A 19,322-nucleotide genomic window follows, 5' to 3' on the forward strand; every position below is an offset into this window, starting at 1 on the left:
TGAATGTGCCTCTGCGGGTCTTCATGAGGTAAACCCACAAACAACCCTGTGGATTGGATCAGCTGCACCATGTATTGTTTTAGCTCAAAGTGCCCAGTGATGTCAGGCTTCACAATAGCCTGAGTCATATTAGCCAGACTGGGCCTTGCAGCTTCAATCACCGCGCGTTCCTCATTACCTGCCATCTCAATTGGCTGTGGTTGAACTATGATGTCCAACTCTCTTTCAATTCTGGTTCTAGAGTCCACCTCCCTCCTCAATCTGTGAAGTGTTCGTTCAATTTCGGGATCGAGAGGAAGGAGATTGTTTGCGCTTCTACTTCTTCGCATTCAATAGAAACTCCTGTATTAGCACAAACAAAGTGAACTGAGAGTTAAAACTCGAATAAATAAATAATAAAAGCTCAATTCAGTCAAGTAGCTAATTTCTAAGTCTCCGGCAACGGCGCCAAAAACTTGTTGCGACCAAAAACACTCACGCAAGTGCACGTGATCGTCAAGTAATAGAGTAGTGAGTAGAGTATCGTTCCCACGAAGACTTATGATTAACTGTTGACTGATTCAAACCCAATTTCTGTATCTACCCAAGAGATTGTTTACAAAAGAGAGATATAATTATTTTACTACTTAAACTATAAAGAATTAATCTAACTAAAGCAAGTAACCAAACGAATAGCAATTTCGAGTAACAAATAGTAGGAGAGGATATTCCAGGGTCACATGCATAATTAACAACCGTGTTGTGTTCTTGGCTTATAATGACTAATCAATTTATCTGGGTTATTGATTGACAGGGTTGATATTACTCATAAGAATCTGTCGAGTTCTTACTCGCCTATTCAAGTCAACTCAATGCCTATATGTCTATGGAATTAAGATTAACAAGAACGCATTTACAATTCCTGTATTTCAACCAAGCAAGACAATTGGGTATATGTCTATCCCAATTGCGAATCCGTTTCCCGAGACCCGGGTTCAAGAACTTGCTCTATTTAATTCTATATGCAATCTAAAGTTCCCACTTTCGAGTTCAACTAAAGATTCGTAGATAGTATTTCACTGTTAGCTACTCAGTAAAATAATTGAACGCATAATTAAATAAACAACCCAATATGATAAACCCACTTTGTCAAATTAAACTCCAAACAACAACATTCATGTTTTACCCATGACCCCAGAACAATAGGTCTTAGCCACTCATACTAGTGTTCATCCCAAATAAGTTCAATTTCATCACAAAATAGCAAAAACAAGAGAAGAAAAGAAGAACTTGATGGTCAAAACTCCTCCTTGCCTCTTGCCTCTCTATTTCTTGCACTAAACTATGAAAACCCTTGATGATTTACCTTGGGCGAGCTTGACTTTATATAGGTTAAGTGAGATTCTCTCTAGATTTCCAATTTTACCCCTAAATAACGTTTTTCCGGATCGGACACGCGCGAGCTCGCGCATAACTTCGCGCATGATTCTGCCTCTGCTTTTCTTACGCGCGAACTCCTACGCGCCTTCGCGCGTTTGTTCGCGCACCTGGAGCTTGATTTCATCCATTTTTTCATCTCGTCCTTGAGCGCACTCAACTCCGAGGGGTTGTTCTTGATCATAAATCATTCCAATATCCTCTTGAAAGCATCATACAAGCTCCTCGTCCTGCAATATATACATATCACAATTAAAGCCTATTTTTTATCAATTAACCATAATATGTCATTGGAACATAATCAAGCGGAAACATAAACAATAGCTAAATCACCTAAATTTCGCATATTATTAATGAGGTATAAGAGTGGTATACAAATTTAATACCACCTTAATACTCTTTTTGGTTAGCAAATTAACACTGGGATAACTTATACCTTATAGAAGGTGGAGTAATTAGCACCGTTATAACTTATACCTTCTTCTTAAAAATTATGCAATTGTCATTCTTAATATAATATACCAAATAATAAATAAATAAGAATTCAGCATAACTAATCCCAACATAACTTATTTCAATATAATTTATACTGACCCTATGTGTTGTATTTTAAAAATAATTTTGTGAATTAAACTTTAAAGAGTGGTTTTGTTTTGATTAGACCCACCTCCCTAAGATTTTCTCTGAACAGGGCTCTGTTCCGTAACCTTTTTAGACCTTTTAATTAGTGGGGTCCTCCTGTGTTCCAGGTGGCGACTGAGTTGGTTTACTCATTTTTTCCATTGGATTAACTTTAGGGCTCGTTTGGTGGGAAAGAAGTTATGCCAGGACTAATTGTTTTGGAATTAATTATTCTGAGATTATTTTTTTTATTTTTTTATGGGGATAGAAAATATTATAATTTTGAAATAACTAATCCCGGGATCTGTTCTTTTCTATCAATCAAACATGAAATAAACTTTTAATTTAGTTCCGGGATTAATTATTCCTTATCTCGTACCAAACGATTGCTGAGTAAGTATGTTTTTTTTGTTCTGTTTCTCATTTTACTCACATATTATTTTATTTCAAATGGAGTAATGGTTTCGATGACATGGACAGCCACTGCATTCCAAATTTCCAGTACTAAATCCATATATGCAAGAACCGATATCTGTATTTCTGATATCCAGAGAAAGACTACGGAATAGAATCTAATTTTCTTCTTTGATTACTCCTCCTATAAGTCCTAAAGTTGATAATTGCTAGCTTGAACATTACTTGCAGTTTCACTAAGACATTTAGAATACATTAACAAAAAGGAATAAAATCTAGGACTGATAGCTTCTAATTATTATTATTTATTATCATCTTATAGTGTAATTCTTTTTGATATTTGGTTGTGGCTGTATTTGTTCATAGCAGAAGCGCCAGGAAAGTTAGGGAGGAAAAATGAAATTAAACAACCAAAGGGGCAGAGGAGAAGTGAGAAGATGTACAGATTACTGTAATCTAAGCTCAGTATTTACTATACCCTCGGGAGCAAAATTTCAATGAAACCCAACTTTTTAAGAGGGCAAACCAGGAAAATTTATGCGGTTAAGACGACCTGAGTCCTACTCAACACACACGTTGAAGTTGTTTTACATCTTCTCAACAGCACAAAAAGTTAATTTTGTTTTTGAAACGGTGCTGATGTAGTAAGTGGGTTTTGAAAGACTCATTGACAGATGTGCTCCGATTCTGCTGCATGCCTTCCATTTTTCATATAACCCTCTTTTCTCTCTGTTTCTTTCTGTTACTTGTCCTTAGTACTGGCGTCACCTTTTGGGGTCCTATTGAACTTCCATTTTTGCCTTTGCTCTCTGTTGATTTCGTTGGGTTTCAAAATTGCAGTGCTCTTCTTGTTCTGTATGTGCTGTGAGAAAACGGAATGGGTGCCTTATCTCGTGCTTCTCTTTCTGAAGAGGAACGCAACAAAAGACTTGTTGAAGTTGGGAATGAGCTGCTTCAGCAGCTCCCTTCTTCTAAAGAGGAGCTTCTGGAGAAACTTGATGTGAGACCCTTTTCTTTTCAAATGGCACTGTATTTTTTTTTTTTTCAATTTTATTCCCGACCAAGATCAGAGTTTTTGCGTTTTCTTAAATGCTGCTTCTATGCAAATGTGCGTTTCTTCAACACTGCTGTTTTGTTTAATAAAAGGTCATGAGATAGTAACTTGTTTAATTTTTTTATTACTGACTTCCTAAACTGATTTGAAATTTGTTTCGGGTAGAAATTGTTAGTTAATCCTAGGATTTAATGATCCTTTTCTGTGTATGTAGTGGCGATTGGTAATGGTTTACCCTATGAGTCATTGATTGAAGCAGTTGGAATCTTAGGGAGGGGGGCTGGGGGAGGGGGGAGGAAGGAGGATGGTTTGCATCGGTTGAAGACTCTATTAAGCCTCCTAGCGAAAGATCACCTCCTAATAAGAGGTATATTTCTTTTTAAAGATATTCGAAGAATTAAAAGCTCCATTTTATGTTTGCTTTGCAAAGCAATTGGGGAGGGGGGTTCAAAGTCTGGATAAAGATGGAGTGATGTGGTAGGTTGACATCCAATGAGTTTCTAGGGCGTGAAGAGCAGATCGGATATATAGGATTCGTGTATAGCTGACCCCTTCTAGTTTGGGATTGAGACATAATTAATTGATATTGTAGGAATTATATGATTGCTTGGGGAAGACCACGTCCATGAAGTCGTCATGTGATAAACAAGGTGTAAACAGTTTAAGTTTTGTGACTGCATCTCAGCTCTGGGACGAGTTTGTGCTTCACACCTTTAGCTCTAATATTCCTCCCGCTATGAATCATCCATTTTGTGCCTCGTGTGGTTTTTTTTTTTTTTTTTTTTTTGAGAAGGTAACATATTAGTATATATAATAAATTGAGATTACACAAAGCAGTGTAGTCCTATATAATTACAAGGAGAGTTGAAGCCTGAGTTCCTAAGTCTTAAACTATCATAAGTAATCTAAAATCTCATAAATAGACTCAGCTTCTTGTAAGTAATCCTGTTTACACCAAAATAAAATAGGACTAGACAATTCATCTTCAGCTTCTGAATGGAACTTTTGTTATCTTCAAACATCTCTGGTTTCTCTCTTTCTAGACTGTCCACTTGCATTTGGACAATCTTCCATCTCTCTTTGTGTCTTGAAAGGTTACCATCTCTGTTCCAACAAGCTAGGACTTCCTCAATTCTCCTTGGCATGGTCCACCTCGTGTGGGTATATCTCCTCCTTGAGCAAAAGTTAAGTGGAATTGCAGCGAGGTTTAACAAATTCTTTGAATTATCTTATGGTCTCCCTAAATTATTTGTTGCTTTGGATGAAAACCAAAGGTTTATGGGATCAGATGTGTATGAACTCATTAGAAGGCTTTGAGATCTCTAAACACCTAATAATTTATGCTTGAACTTTGAGGTGAGCCAGGACAAAGCCAGAAAAGTTGTCAACTTGGCTATTCAAAATAGTACAAGAACATTCTTTCACTTGTAAGCTTGAATCGCATGTTGCCTTTTGTAGATTTGGGATAGTGGGGTTAGTGTTCACCCTAAGGAAGTTTTTAGGCTTGAACAGGAGACAAATGTGATACCTTATCCTTCAATAAATATTATACTATGTTTAATGATTCTTAAGTTTTCTAACTCTTCGTTGTTTGTTTAACATAGCAGCTGGACCTAGGATATCTACAGTTATCAACATGTTCCTCGCATAAAATTAGCGAAGAAGGTTTAGTTTCCGATACAAGATGATCCATTTTGAATCTTTTTTAATGTTAAGGAACTTGGCCAAGCTTTTACCTTGTGCTTATATTAAATTATTTATCAGAGTAGGATTTTCATTTGGCATTGCTTTTTCACTTTTCCTGGCAGTGTAATCTATTATATGCTCTTATACTTGCTGTTGTGTAAAGGACAAAATCAAGCTTCCAGACGGTAAAAGCACGTAAAACTATGGAGCGAGAGAGATATGCGTGACCTTGTGACGTAGTGTAGAACTTTATTTGTTTCTTTATTTTCTGCAAAACTTCATGATTTAGACTTCATCTGTTATACAGAAAAGCGTTTCCAATGTAATTGATGTGGTTCACCATTTGGTTTTGGTATGAATTCAGAATTTAGAGCATCTTCTGTCAACGGTGGAGCAAGTTCCACCTGCATCGGCGCGAGATGCGTTTCAACCTGCAAGGGAAGCACTAGCTGCAGATGGACTTCTACGGCATCCTGACATAGATGTGAAGGTGTCAGTTGCATCTTGCATCGGTGAGATCATGAGAATTACAGCTCCAGATCAACCTTATGATGATCGCATAATTCAGGCAAATACAACTCTTACAGCCTTCTTTGCTTCAATATAAAGTCAGACTTGTTGCTAGTCTCTTTTCTAACCAAGCTGTTTTTCTTTTAACTGATGGTTCAGATTCTGTAATAGTTATGCACCTATGATTTACTTGGTTAGTTGGATGCATGAATAGTATTTAGATTCTCAGTTTAGTTTCTTGCGCAATTGCTGGACAGGAATTTTTTGAGCTTTCAGTATTGGCATTTGGGAAATTGTCTTGCATTGATGGTTGTGGTTATTCAAAGGCTGTTTCAATTATCGAAGTTCTTGCGAAGTACCGAACATGCATTCTGATGTTGGATCTCGAGTTAGACGCATTGGTTGTTCAGATGTTTCATCATTTTCTGAATAGCATAAGGTTTGATCTCCAATATGTTATTTGTTCATAATTTGTCTAAAGGAAGAGGGGATGAATTGGGACGGAGGGAGTAATTGGATATTTCTTTCTCAGTGTCACTAATTAATGATGAGTCATGTTTGAATATATATTTTGTACCAATCAAACACTCTTATCACAAATGGGAAGGAGGGAGTATATAAAAGAGTTCTAGCATGCATGCGAATATTCACTGTTGTATCTTTATATATTGGATACAGTATAAATGAACTTATATGCTAAGGTACATAGCATGTCAAAAACTACCAGATTATTTATGAAGTTCAAAGACTACCTTTTCCTCATGCCATTCTTTTTTTTTTTCTGGAAATGGCTGACAACGGATTTTTGTATCTTGCCCCATTTTAAGGCCGGACCACCCTGATCATGTATTCATGGATGTCGAGGAAATAATGAGCATGATGATAAAAGAGAGTGACGGAATTTCAATGGAGCTTCTGAACATCCTGATAAGTAGTGTTAAGAAGGAAAACCAGGTATTGCTTCTCCTCTACAACTCCATTCATTTATCTTTGATGCATCTTTCTTATTGAATTTTTAATGAAGTTGTCTTTTGGTTCAGAATGTTTCACCTCGCTCCTATATGCTAGGAGAGAGAGTTCTTCAAATAAGTGCTGTCAAACTTTGTCCATATCTTCCAGAAGCACTGAGGTCCTTGAGGATTTCCACTGATGATTATTCTGAAGTTGTTGAATTGATATGGAGAGAGGCAACTAAAAGTAAAACTACGGTAGGTCTATCTGATAGGATTGTTCAGTTAACATATGTGGTATTGATAAAATCATGTTTGGTTATTTGTTCTGGATTTATACTAATGATGTGAATGGTTCCTTCGCTGTGCCCTTGTCAGAATGGTACAAAGTCTCTCCCTAGTTCTAGGCCAGGAGAAATTGATCAATTTGTGGATGGAGCATCAAAATCACAAAATGGTCCTGAAGAGCGTTATCATAAAGCTGCTTGCTTTGACGATGCCTGTCCATCCACGGAAGCAACTTCCAAGTGTCTTCCAGATGCTGACTCTAAAGTTATTTCAGCTGATGACACTGTTGTATTATTTGAGCGATCTGCAGAGGATTCCTTTAAGACACCGGTCAATAATGACTCAAAAGAGCTTACCCGCGGAGCTGGTTATGATAGCAAAGTTGGTCCATCTGTACCTGGAACTTCCAAGTCACCTACAAATGACGACTCTAGCGAGCTTGCACCACATGGTGCACCTGAGAAAGTTACTCCATTCTTAGATCAACCATCTGACTTGCTGGGGAAATATGACCCTAAGCATAAGGAAGATGATGTCGTTCCAGAGATGGATAAATCTTTGAAAGGATCACAATGTGGAGATGCAACAAAGCAGCAGAAAAATACAGATTCAAGGACCAATTCTCGACCTGAAAACTTAGGTTTCATACATGCAGCCGAAAAAGATCTAGATTCAGAAGCTACTCAAGCTTCAAGGAAAAGAGGTTGGAAACCTAATTTTTTGAAAAAGCCAGAGGAAGGATATGATCATGTTTGGTTAAGTGGAGAAAGGAGATCAAAAGCCTGTATTCGCTGGAAGGATTATGGGAAAGATACTAAAAAGAGAAGTAGCTGTTCACCTAAATGTGCTATCTCCGATGAATTGTACTTGTCATCTGGTGTGGAGAAGACTCCGAAAATGACTATAAGAAGACGCCAAAAGGAGCAAAATGACATAATAGGTCAGAATGATGGTGCACAAATTTCATCAATTTCAGCAAGAAATTTACCCGGAGTTTTAACAAAGAAGAAAGTCTCACAACCTAAATTGATTACTTCAGAAGAATTTGTTGTCTTGGAGGCATTAGAAAAGAAACATGAAAAAGGTGACAAGAAAAATTTACCTGCCAGCTATCGTGATAGAAGACGGGGGCCATCAGTTAAAGAATCAGGAATTGAGGTAGTAAATATAAACAGTTAGCTTCAATTTGCTGAATATGATTTGAAAGTTATGTGAATTTTGGTAAGGTATTTGTTGTGCCCCTTAGTTCTTGACTTATTAATACATAAATTGGATTTTGCAGGCATTGGCTTCTCACTCGATCACCAACAAGAGCAACTTTGCCAATACCTCTAAAGGTCAACGTAAGAAGGAGAACTCGTCATCACAAGAAGAGGTAAACATTTGTTATCCTTAGTTAGAGCTGGCTTTTATAGTTAAAGGTATTAGACAACCTTCAATAAGTGATTACTAAAGTGAATGTTCTCGTCTAGGAAGTTATGTGGATTCAAGTAAAGTATTTGTTGTACCTCTCAATTTTGGACTTATTGTGTACATAAATTGAGTTGTGCAGGCATTGGGTTCTCTCTCAATCACCAAAGAAAACAACTTTTCCAAAACCTCTAAAAAACAACATAAAAGGAAGAACTCGCCATCACAAGAAGAGGTAAACATTATTATCATCATCAATTAGACCTGGCTTATAGTTAATGATATTAAACAACCTCGAATAAGTGATTACTAAAGTGAATGTTCTCAATTTGGAAGTTATGTGGATTTAAATAAACTATTTGTTCTACCCCTTTAGTCTTGGATTTATTATGTTGTGCAGGCATTGGATTCTGTTTCAATAACCAAGAAAAGGACCTTACCGAAAGCCTCTAAAGAACAACGTAAAAGGAAGACCTTGCCATCACAAGAAGAGGTAAACATTTATTATCACTTATTAGAGCTGGCTTATGGTTAATGATATTAGACAACCTTCAGTAAGTGATTACTAAAGTGAATGTTAACAGTTAACGAGGTTATTTATATGCTGAAACTAGTTTTCCATTTTACTTATAAAAAAAATCTAGTTTTCTTTTGTAACTGAAGAGAAAAGACTTTTGACCAATTAGAAATTTGAAGTGCATAATGTCCATGCTTCCAGCTCATCTCTGCATTGATTAATGTTGTTTGCTTTCAAGATTTATGAGCCTCTCTATAATCTTCTCAGTATTCTGCGGATAAGGTTGTCAGAGAGCAAGGTGAGGAGCTGATTGGCTGCAGAATAAGGGTTTGGTGGCCACTGGATCAAAGGTATGTGATTTCACTGAATTAATTATTACGCAGTCTAGCTTCTGCTATTCCTGTTAAAAGCTTTTAATGTTTTAAGTGCTCTTTCACTGAGTGAGTACAATTTTTTTCATTTGAACAAACTCTGAATGAATCACTCTGTCATAATATTCTGAATATGACTAATGTTTAAGAATCAGCCTCAATTATGATGTTATGTGCAGAAGGTAGGTAAAATATTTTTAAATGTTAATGATAAGAAATAGATGTCTAGAATGCATAAAGAAATACTGGGATCTGTTTGAATCATGAAGGAAATAGTGACTACATCGAACCCCTAATTAGTCCTGGAAACAGCCTCTCTACCCTTCGGGGTAGGGGTAAGGTCTGCGTACATATTACCCTCCCCAGACCCCACTTGTGGGATTATACTGGGTCGTTGTTGTTGTTGTTGTTGTTGTATCGAACCCCTAATTAGCTGGACAGGGCAAAGAAGATGGATTAGTATGGGCAATTGTAATATTAAAGTTTCTTGTTGTAAAAATTAAATAAAAGTACTTGGTATAGTCCAGCCATCATAAGGACTTGTGAGCATCTAAACTCCTGGCATGAAATTCTGAGTTGACTTGTTTTAGAGAAGGGGAGCCTGGTACACACCTGCATGTTAACAATGTATGACTAAAAGCCGTAAAAGGTTGATTGGACTGAGTCGAACTATGCTGTGGGTGATTCCTGCACGCTTGGACTAGTTCCATGGGATATTTGCTGCCTCCCACTAGCACAGGTACCGGATAACTTTTTCCACCAATGCTTGTGGGAAGAAATTCAGTACGGGAATATGCGTTTCAAAGTTCAACCTATAGAAACCATTCTTAAGGAGTAATATGACAACTTTAAGATGCTAAGCAAATGTATCTTGTTGGCGCTTGGTTCAGTCATTGTGTCTTTAGAGATTTGGTAGTATCATTGTGCAAAGGACATTTAATTAAAGATTTAGTAGTATTTTTATGGTTCTTTTTTCAGAAAAAATTGTTAGGTCCGTAGAGGCAGACTTTTGAGCATTTAGCTGCTTCCTTTTTATCCTCTATTTACTTTGACATATTATTTTGTTTCGTTCTAATGTAGTATATTTTTTAGTTCAAATGTTACATTACATAGAATTCATATTCTGTAGGTTCTATGAGGGACATATCGCCTTGTTTGACCGTCCAGAGAAGAAGCATATGGTAAAGATTTAGCATGTTTTAGTAAGACATTATTTATCTTGTATATTAACTGACGTCAACTGCTATATGTAATCATACTCCCTTGGTCTTCAGCTGGTTGATGCTCATATGTTAATAGGCTGGGTGTCAGTATACATTTTCACAGGCAGAATTATTTTCGGAATCTAATTTGGAGTTAATTTGACGAGCAGCTTCTTGTGTGTTGGTAATGTTTTATCATTTATGTTTTTTCTCATGGTATTCTAAGGTGATCTATGATGATGGTGATGAAGAAACGCTAGATCTTACAAGCGAACACTGGGAACTGGTTGTAGAGGACAATGCATCAGATCCTGTGGGTTCCTACCAGTCTTTTCTTTTCCCTTCTCTTCTCTATTCGTCTGTTCTGTACTTGTCTTTAATTGCATAACTTATTGGTGGATGTATTTCAGAGGAGAGAGATTGTTTCTGGTCCCAGTGATTCGTTTGACATGTAAGCTTCCTTCACCCAACTTATTCATTCGTGGAAAGTCATTATGATGATTTAGAATGCTGCTTTAAAGTTGACATGGGGAAACATTTTGTCCCTATTGTCTCGAGATTACGATAGTGAGAACTGAGGGTGCAACTTTTACAGTTGGCATCTCATTGGTTACAACTATGTCTGACAGAGAGTGAAATATTAGCGTCAGAGTTAAAACTTAGATCATTGTTACGTGCTGGATAGCTATAGATACAAGAGTGAACCACCTTCATTTAGCTTTTCCTGTACTTCTTAGCGCCCTTTCATTTTCCTCTCAGTACATTGAATCTAAATTCAACAATCCACTTTTATTGTAGTTGTCTCACATAGGCATGGATTTACCTGCAAGTCTCACTGAAAATTCACATCCTTTTATTTTCCTTTCTTCCTTTTCTTTTTCTTTAGCAAAACTTCTCGATAGGTTGGATGTCCAAACTTTATACATTTGCCTTCCTTTCCCTATTTCACTAGTTTGCTTCTCTTGCTGTGCTATTGGTGTCCTCATTTTCAGGTAAACTACCCCTACACATCTATCTTCACCCTTGGTTGGAAGTGTATGTTATATGCTTTAATGTTATATGTTAATTGCATGCATCAGAATAGTGATGGTTGTGTCCAACCATAAACCGTGTTCAAATCTTCTTGCAAAGGTGGATTCTTAAGTAATGCATCCATCACTGAAAGTATCCTAGCAAGCTTCGGAGCTAAAAGCGATGCCCTTAAATGTCCAACCTGTTATAATAGAGCCTTCAGCCATTTACTTAATAGAATCATGTTAAATTCTTTCTTTTGTCTCTGCCCTTTCAACAGAATGAGATCTTTCCTTACTACGTTTCCCTTAAAAATGAAACCTTCTTTTTTGCCTCCTGCCTTCTTTAATTTAATTACAGAATTACTGACATACACCCTTCCTAATTTTTTAAGAAAACAAAAAACCTGAAAGGTTACTTCGTTTTCCAGATAATTAAACTTATCAAAAGAAGTTCCAGATAATAACAGGTCTTTCTAGTTTTTTGTGGATAGGCAATTTCTTTCTAGTATATTTGGGATTTAAACAAGATATAAGACTTTTTAAGAATTTATTCTGAATGTACATGCTAAAATGAAAAAGCTAAAAGTCAAGCACGGCTTTAGTATATACTTGATAAGTTGTATGTGAATAATAAACAACAGAATAATGTTATGTTTGTGGCGAAGTTTTTCTGTTGTTGTCCATTTTGAAGTATTAATAAACTTCTGAAATAAACCCCAGTAAAGGTAGAATGTGAATGAACTTTTTTTGAAAAGAAAATGTGAATGAACTTTTTTTGGGTGTTCAATGTGTTTACTGATTGCATTCCTTGTTATTTGTCCAGAGGTGCAGATTTCCATTAAATTCTTTTTAATGCATCAGAAGGACTAGACCAACTACTGGGACACACTGTAGTAATGCAAAAATACAGTCGATAGGAGTACTATTTTTTGTTATGAACTAGGATAAGATACTATGTTGCATTTTGAAGTTTAAAACTTTCACGTTATATTCTTCACAACTCTTGCTTTCTCAAATATGTGCGAAACAATTTAGTGGTTGATAACATAAGTTGTTAATGTGCAGGCGCCTTGGTTGCATCATTGATTCATATCGTCATTTAAGGAAAAAGAAGAAGGTGAGAGTACTTTTGTGGAAGATTTCTGCCTGTGAGCTACACATGTTTTTGTTCAGATCTCTTTCTAAGATTACATTACTCTATTTATTTTTTATTGTTTTCATATTTCATCATCAAATTTTGTATAAGATAAGTTGATTGAAGAAGTTTTAGTTAATTAATAAAATTTCCTCTCTTTTTTGTCACGTTGAAAGAATTTGATTGGAACAGGCAACATTTTATGTTTATACTGCAAAGCTTACATAGTTGTAGTTACCGCATCTCCTTTTACACAATACCTTTTGTTTCTCTGGTGGTGTAAGCACATAACTGAATTTATTATTTCTCTTGGTGTAAGAGTTTTTCTGTTTTCTTGGTTGGAGGTCAGCAAAGGCCTGCTAGGCTTCTGAGATAACTTCTGTCTTGAGTTACATTTGATCAATGGCAGTTGCTTTTTGATTGGTGATCAATAGTAATTTAAATCTCCAACTTCCTCTATGTTTCCCTTGGTAAAAGCTGAAAGGGCCTTATTCTTATTCTTTTACCATAATTGGGTCTTGAGAAAAGTCGTTTATGGTTCTGCCGTTTTCTTTAGCCTTTCTTTTGTGAATATATAGCAAACTCGAAACCAAAATAGACAGAAGGTTCTTTATATACTACAAATCACACTATTGATCAAACTGTTAGATCCCGGGGAGAAAAGATTATAATGACACTCATCTCTTTCTGTTTCTCTGTTGAGCTTTCAAGCTCGTGCTCTGCTTCATCTCAGCCGTCCATGTTTTCTCTACAACTACAATAACAGCAACTGTGCTTCAATTTTAAGTTGGCTATGTGGATCCTCACTATCCATTTCACTCCATTTGGACCCACTTAATCTAATACTCGATTTGGGTTATCACATATATTCAATAACTTGGGATTCTCTAGATTCAGAGATTGTCGACAGTTTCGACTCACATACACATATCAAAACAGACTAAAAAGACTCCTATCAAACATTACACTGCATACTGTCAAGACTAAGTTGTGTTTCCTCTTGTATTTCTTACAATTTCCACTATAGTAATGTCCTTTACTCATCTGATCCCAAAAGACACCCATTGTCCATATTTCCTTAATTTCTCCCTTGCCGATTATCATTAAAGCAGATATATGGTCCATTTGTGAATGATCGCTAATGATTATCCAAGGAGCATTGAATTCTTGTCATATACGTTAGCTTGGCCAAGATGCTGTATTGTGCTGCCTTGTATGACAGCGAATAGATATGAAAGAATGTTCAACTTTTCACACCTCTTCCCTCTTGGCTGCTAGATCCCCAAATAACGTTCCATTTAGATGATTCCTGGATCATTATCCACGTAATACCTTCTTATGGGTTGGTCAGTAGTGCTATTATTGTTCTCTACTGCATTTCCATCTTTAGTCTATGTGCCTTTTCATTCCTAGTAAGGGTGATGGCATATCATGTTGCTGAGCGGTGCGATTCAACAATTATTTTATTTTCGCTAAAATCCATTTACCTCTTTGGGGAAGTTGTCATACCTTAAAATGCATTAACAAGTTTCCATAACAAGGCTTCCCCTTTGATCGTCCAAACCCAACGAGATTTTCCTGCAATTTCTTTAACCCTGTATTTTGGAATAACATCCAACTTTTTCCCCTTTAGTGAAGTCAGTGAAATCACGGGAAGACCGCCCTAGCTGTCAAATGCACTAGCATTTTCCTATCTGATAAGACTATCGTCCATAAATTCCGATTCAAATTATTGTCCCTCATTTTGTAGTTCTCTTCATGCTATAGGATTATTAAAGTAATTATCTTTAATCTTTGAGTTCAAGTAAAAATGTAGAGATTAAAAAAATCGGCGACAGTTCTCATTTGCTACTGGATAATGTTAGGTTATTGTGTTCTTATGTCAAATTTCACGGAAAGGAGGCAGAAAAGTTGCCTTTATATAATGTCGAGGGAGAGGCAGAAAAAGTTATTTAACATCGACAGAGAGGCAGAAAAGTGTCTTCATATAATGTTGAGGGAGAGGCAGAAAAAACTGTCCTTGTGTCACTGTTGCAATAGACGGTTTGCTCATGGGATTCTTAAGAGTTATGGAATAAGCAATCAGTGGCTTTTTTAGTTGGAACTTGTTCCACCACTGCACTCAACAATTTAACTGTGGCAGTTCAATTTGTAAGTATTAATTAGCTTACTTTCCAATTCATTCCCATCTAATCTTATGGATCGGTCTTTCTATATTCATCCTTTGACTTAAACTAGAGTTAAGACAATCTAATTGTGCGTGTCTTTAATGCTTCAGCAAATAGTCTTTGAGGTTCTCTACGGATAAAGAGAGAAAATTAAACTGTGGAAGTTCAATTTGTAGGTGTCAGTCAGCTTACTTTCCTATCAGTTCAAGCATCTAATTAAGGGGTCTAGTTATGGTTATCTTGGCTTTAACTTGAGTTAACACAACATAGTCGTATGTGGCTTTACTATGATTAACAGAATGCTTCAACAAACAATCTTTGAGGTTCTCTTAAGATAAAGGAGAAAATTCAAGTCGGGGCAGAGTTTGCTGCTAGTCCACATTAGTTTACGATTTCGTATACTCCCATGCTTTAAATTAGAGTTTGAGACAACCTTCGAGATTTGTAGTGAGAATTTAGAGTTCAAAAGCTCTTAGATTATTTACGCACGTTTAGACATATATAAAGACATTCCATGGGTACATCGCATTCTGAGACATATTCATGCTCAAGTAATGCTAATGTCCAATGTATCAAACAATATTTGACATTTTGCCTTGGGATGTACAGACCTTAGATATCAATGTTATTAAAGGCTCAATTAAGGCACCCTTAAACCCTGAAACTTGGGTTGTGCGCTTCGCCTCGCTTAATTGGCGCTACTGTCGATTTCTAGATAGTAGATTATTTTCATACTAAGGTCGAGATTGTAGGCCCATGTGTATACACTTCTTCCACATCGGGACAAGAAGGAGCCCTCTATGGCAGGCGGCAAGCGTGCCCCTCTCATCGATGAACTATGTCTTTAAAAGCAGTACACTAGACAATGAATTTAGTTGACAAAGTTATACACTAACTGTTAATAAAATGCTATGACTAAACTTTTAATGATTAGGAAAAGATAATTGGAAATTTAGTATAAGAAATCTAGCCACTAAAAAGTTAAAACATCTTGTCATCTGAATAAAAAATAATGGTTTTTTAACTTGATTGACTTGATTTTCATTTTACTTCAAATATATGGCTTAATTATTGTTTTTTTTCCTTCTTTTGTCAAAATATTTATTGTTTGTGTCTATAGTTACATCTTCTTGCATTACTTCTATGTATTTCACTGTTTTCACTTTTCAGTAGCGCTTTTCTTCGTTAAAACCTAAGCTTTAATTGTGCATTGCTCTTAAAGCCCCAATTGACTTTGGCGCTTTGCTGCACTTTCCACTTTTGACTACTCTGTTAGATACCTTAATAGAAATTCGAAAGCCCATTTTTAATTTATTTCATAACACCTGTCTATGCTTGAAAAATTGGCAGGGGAAAGCAACTGATGATCTGACTCCTCGTCCAACAAAGTAAGTTATTTATATGGCATTTAACCCCCTCTGCATAATAATTAATGGAATTGGAGCTGAATGAAGTATTTCTATATTAAGGACCATGCAACGTGATTTAACTCAAAAAGGAATGCACCAAATTAAAAGGATCAAAGTTGAAGTTTCAGAATCTGAGATAGAGGGAAATCCAATGAGCTTGACAACACCTAGAAAGGTTTCCCTAGGTTCTCCTATCGAAGATGGTGATGAATGCTGTGAATTGGTTGATGTGCATGGCTATAAAGTAAAAGTGAGCAGTGCTCCTACACTTGCTGCCATTTTTAGCAAGTATGGTGACATTACAGCCAACTGTCAGTATAAATCACCGACCGTCAAAGCTTCCCTTCTTGAGGTGGTTAGTGATGTTGTCAGGCAGCTGAAAACCAGTGATATTGATGCTAATTTTTCTGCCATTCAAGATATGAAATCTGTAGTCTCTGATGCTGCAGATGCAAAGCTTGATGTTTCTTGGCTGCAGCAGTATCTTGAGGAGATATCCGAAGAGGAAGATGTGAAGAAAAAGTCTTCCAATCTAATGGAGTTAAGGGTGACTACAATGCTTGTCACTAAAGCAGCTAAAAAGGACTTGGTAGAAAGGAATGGGGAGGTCTTAGCAGCAGAGAAACGGCTCAAAAAGGCTGAAAGGCGCTTGCAAGAGGCGAAAAGCCGAGCAGGAGAGGCAGAAAGGTCTGTCAAAGTATTTGAAATGCTGGGTGAAAAGATTCATCAGGACATCGAGCAGTGTAAGGATGCACTATATTGGCAGAGTAGGTCAAATGACCTTCTGTAGCCTGCATGAAGCTGGGAAGATGGCAGATGGCAGATGGTTGAGACTTGTTTTGTACATGATGGTGACATTTATCTCATTGCAAACTTTCGCATTTTGTGCAGTTTCAAGTTTGTCATATAACAAAAAACTGGACTTGGTTTTTGTATGTAATGCGATATGTGCATGATTGGAAAAGATTATTAGGTTACTGTGTACTGTCTCAAGGAAGACTAATACCATGGCCTCTACAACACCATGAACAATTGGGGTGATGTGCTCAGTGTCTTTCTTTAGTTTTTTTTTTTTTTTTTTTTTGAAAAGGAGCTGCTTAAGGTACACTTGAACTAATCCGCTTCAAATTAGATAACTTTCTGTTACAGAACCTGCACTGATGTGTTTCTTAAATATTGAGTTCTCTTCAGATGCATTATGAAGTTAGTCTGATTAGGGACAAGGAAGATAGTTTCTTCCCCCTAGCTGTGGGCAGATGTTGAAGGGGAGCCTTGGCATAACTGGTAAAGTTGCTGCCATGTGACCAGGATGTCACGGGTTCGAGCCGTGGAAACAACCTCTTGCAGAAATGCAGGGTAAGGCTGCGTACAATAGACCCTTGTGGTTGGGCCCTTCCTTGGACCCCGCACATAGCGGGAGCTTAGTGCACCGTGCTGCCCTTTAGCTGTGGGCAGATCATTTGAAATAATAGGTTTTTACTGTAATCATTTACTCTTTGGATGAGTGTTGGTTACTTAATTTCAAGGTGTCCTAAACTGAAATGAGAATTTACATCTTTTCTCAAGAACAGGACATTTAAAAAAAGTCTCTTGCTCTGGTAGAATTTTATCTATTGGGTCGAGATGATGATTCGTCAGCAATTGAGACCGAAATGAATACTCAATGAAATTAGTGTTGGGGTGAAGATTAGATTTAAATTTCGTGTCGGAATGGAATATTTGTCCTATGAGAAAAGGAAGACGTCCTTCACTTTTTCCAAACATTCATCAGGATTAATTTCATTGTTTAGATTTTATTTTTGATCAGCAGTTGTATCTTGTTATCTAGTCTAGTAAATATAACTGAACCCCTTGTCAGGTTATGATTCCCTCGAAATTTTGGAGTAAGATATTGATTTTTCTGCAAAATAAATTCTTCAACTCTTTTCTATCAGATATGATTCTTTACTCTAATGAGTATCTTACAAGTGTATTCGTACATTGTAGCCTGTTTGGCCAAGCTTATTTTTGGCCAAAAGTGTTTTTTTTTGCCAAAAGCACTTTTGGCCTCAATTTGAGGTGTTTGGCCAAGCTTCTGAAAGGAAAAAAGTGCTTTTGAGGAGAAGCAGAAGCAGTTTTGGAGAAGCAGAAAAAAGTAGCTTCTCTCCAAAAGCACTTTTTTGAGAAACACTATTGAGAAAAATACACTTAGAAGCAGTTTTTTAAAGCTTGGTCAAATACTAATTGCTGCTCAGAAGTGCTTTTCAAACTAATTAGCCAAACACAAACTGCTTCTCACCAAAAATACTTTTGAGAAAAGCACTTTTGAAAAAAAACACTTCTCAAAATAAGCTGATTTTTGCAGCTTGGCCAAACGGGCTATTGGCATATACTCCTATGTACATTGCGTAGTTATACTCACAAAATCATTTACTCACATTGACCACATGGAAACTCTTCTACATTTAATGCCGAGTGAATGTGGTAAATCTTTGATATGTCTATATAGAAAGGTAAAGAATAAATGATTAAAAAATATACATAAAGGGGCAAACATGAGATCCTTTACAAGATTATATACTCAATTGATCCTCAAGTACATGATTGTCTGTGAGAGGGGAAGATTATATTCATGGCGATGAATTCCACCATGAACTAGGAGCAAGCAAAGATGTGCAACTTCCATTTTTGAGATACTTGTACTTATTCACTTTGGAGATTTGAGAATAAGAATTGAGTAATTTGTAAAGGAGAAGCAATAAACATAGAACGTAACTGATATTTTTTGAGTCAAGGGTGCTTTAGTCTTTTGATCTTGCATCGAACAATTCGCCAAGGTTATATCGGTCTTTTTTTCTTGACGGATTATTCGATGTTTCAAAATAAGTAAGTCAACCAAATATCTTAAAACTTGAGGAAAAATTAAGTACCATAAAGAACGCCAATTAGGTTTCTTTCAAACCAATAGATATCTCTTTTCTCATCTCTTAACATCTTAATTTTCTAGCGTTACACGACATTTTTTTTTTGTACTTATTTCAGATTTTATGCAAAATATACTCACCAGCAATTGTTTGTTCGTGATGAATTTGACATATATATCTCTCATTTTTATGTCGTCAAACGAGAATTTCAATTTTGGAAAAGTTTCAAAGATTCGATGTGAATCGATGTAAGTA

General features: G+C 36.4%; 1 protein-coding gene across 5 annotated transcripts; it reads left to right on the forward strand.

The window, feature by feature from the left end:
* Positions 1-2,467: 2,467 nt before the first annotated feature.
* LOC107772387 (sister chromatid cohesion protein PDS5 homolog D-like) lies at positions 2,468-17,128 on the forward strand. Of its 5 annotated transcripts, XM_075256628.1 has the most exons (18): positions 2,583-3,095; positions 3,292-3,451; positions 5,556-5,759; positions 5,959-6,140; positions 6,529-6,655; positions 6,742-6,909; positions 7,030-7,879; positions 7,979-8,097; positions 8,222-8,314; positions 8,492-8,584; positions 8,750-8,842; positions 9,134-9,216; positions 10,367-10,418; positions 10,666-10,752; positions 10,850-10,890; positions 12,518-12,569; positions 16,106-16,143; positions 16,225-17,128. In XM_075256628.1, the coding sequence occupies exons 2-18, from the start codon at positions 3,329-3,331 to the stop codon at positions 16,952-16,954; spliced, it is 3,135 nt and encodes a 1,044-aa protein (XP_075112729.1). In that variant the 5' UTR covers positions 2,583-3,095; positions 3,292-3,328; the 3' UTR covers positions 16,955-17,128. The 5 variants fall into 5 exon arrangements, with proteins under 5 accessions (XP_075112725.1, XP_075112728.1, XP_075112726.1 ...); XM_075256627.1 differs by having other exon boundaries at positions 2,512-3,451; XM_075256625.1 differs by having other exon boundaries at positions 2,572-3,095; positions 7,030-8,097.
* Positions 17,129-19,322: the final 2,194 nt, after the last annotated feature.

Source organism: Nicotiana tabacum, chromosome 6 (assembly GCF_000715075.1).
Source record: "Nicotiana tabacum cultivar K326 chromosome 6, ASM71507v2, whole genome shotgun sequence".
Lineage (NCBI taxonomy): Eukaryota > Viridiplantae > Streptophyta > Magnoliopsida > Solanales > Solanaceae > Nicotiana > Nicotiana tabacum.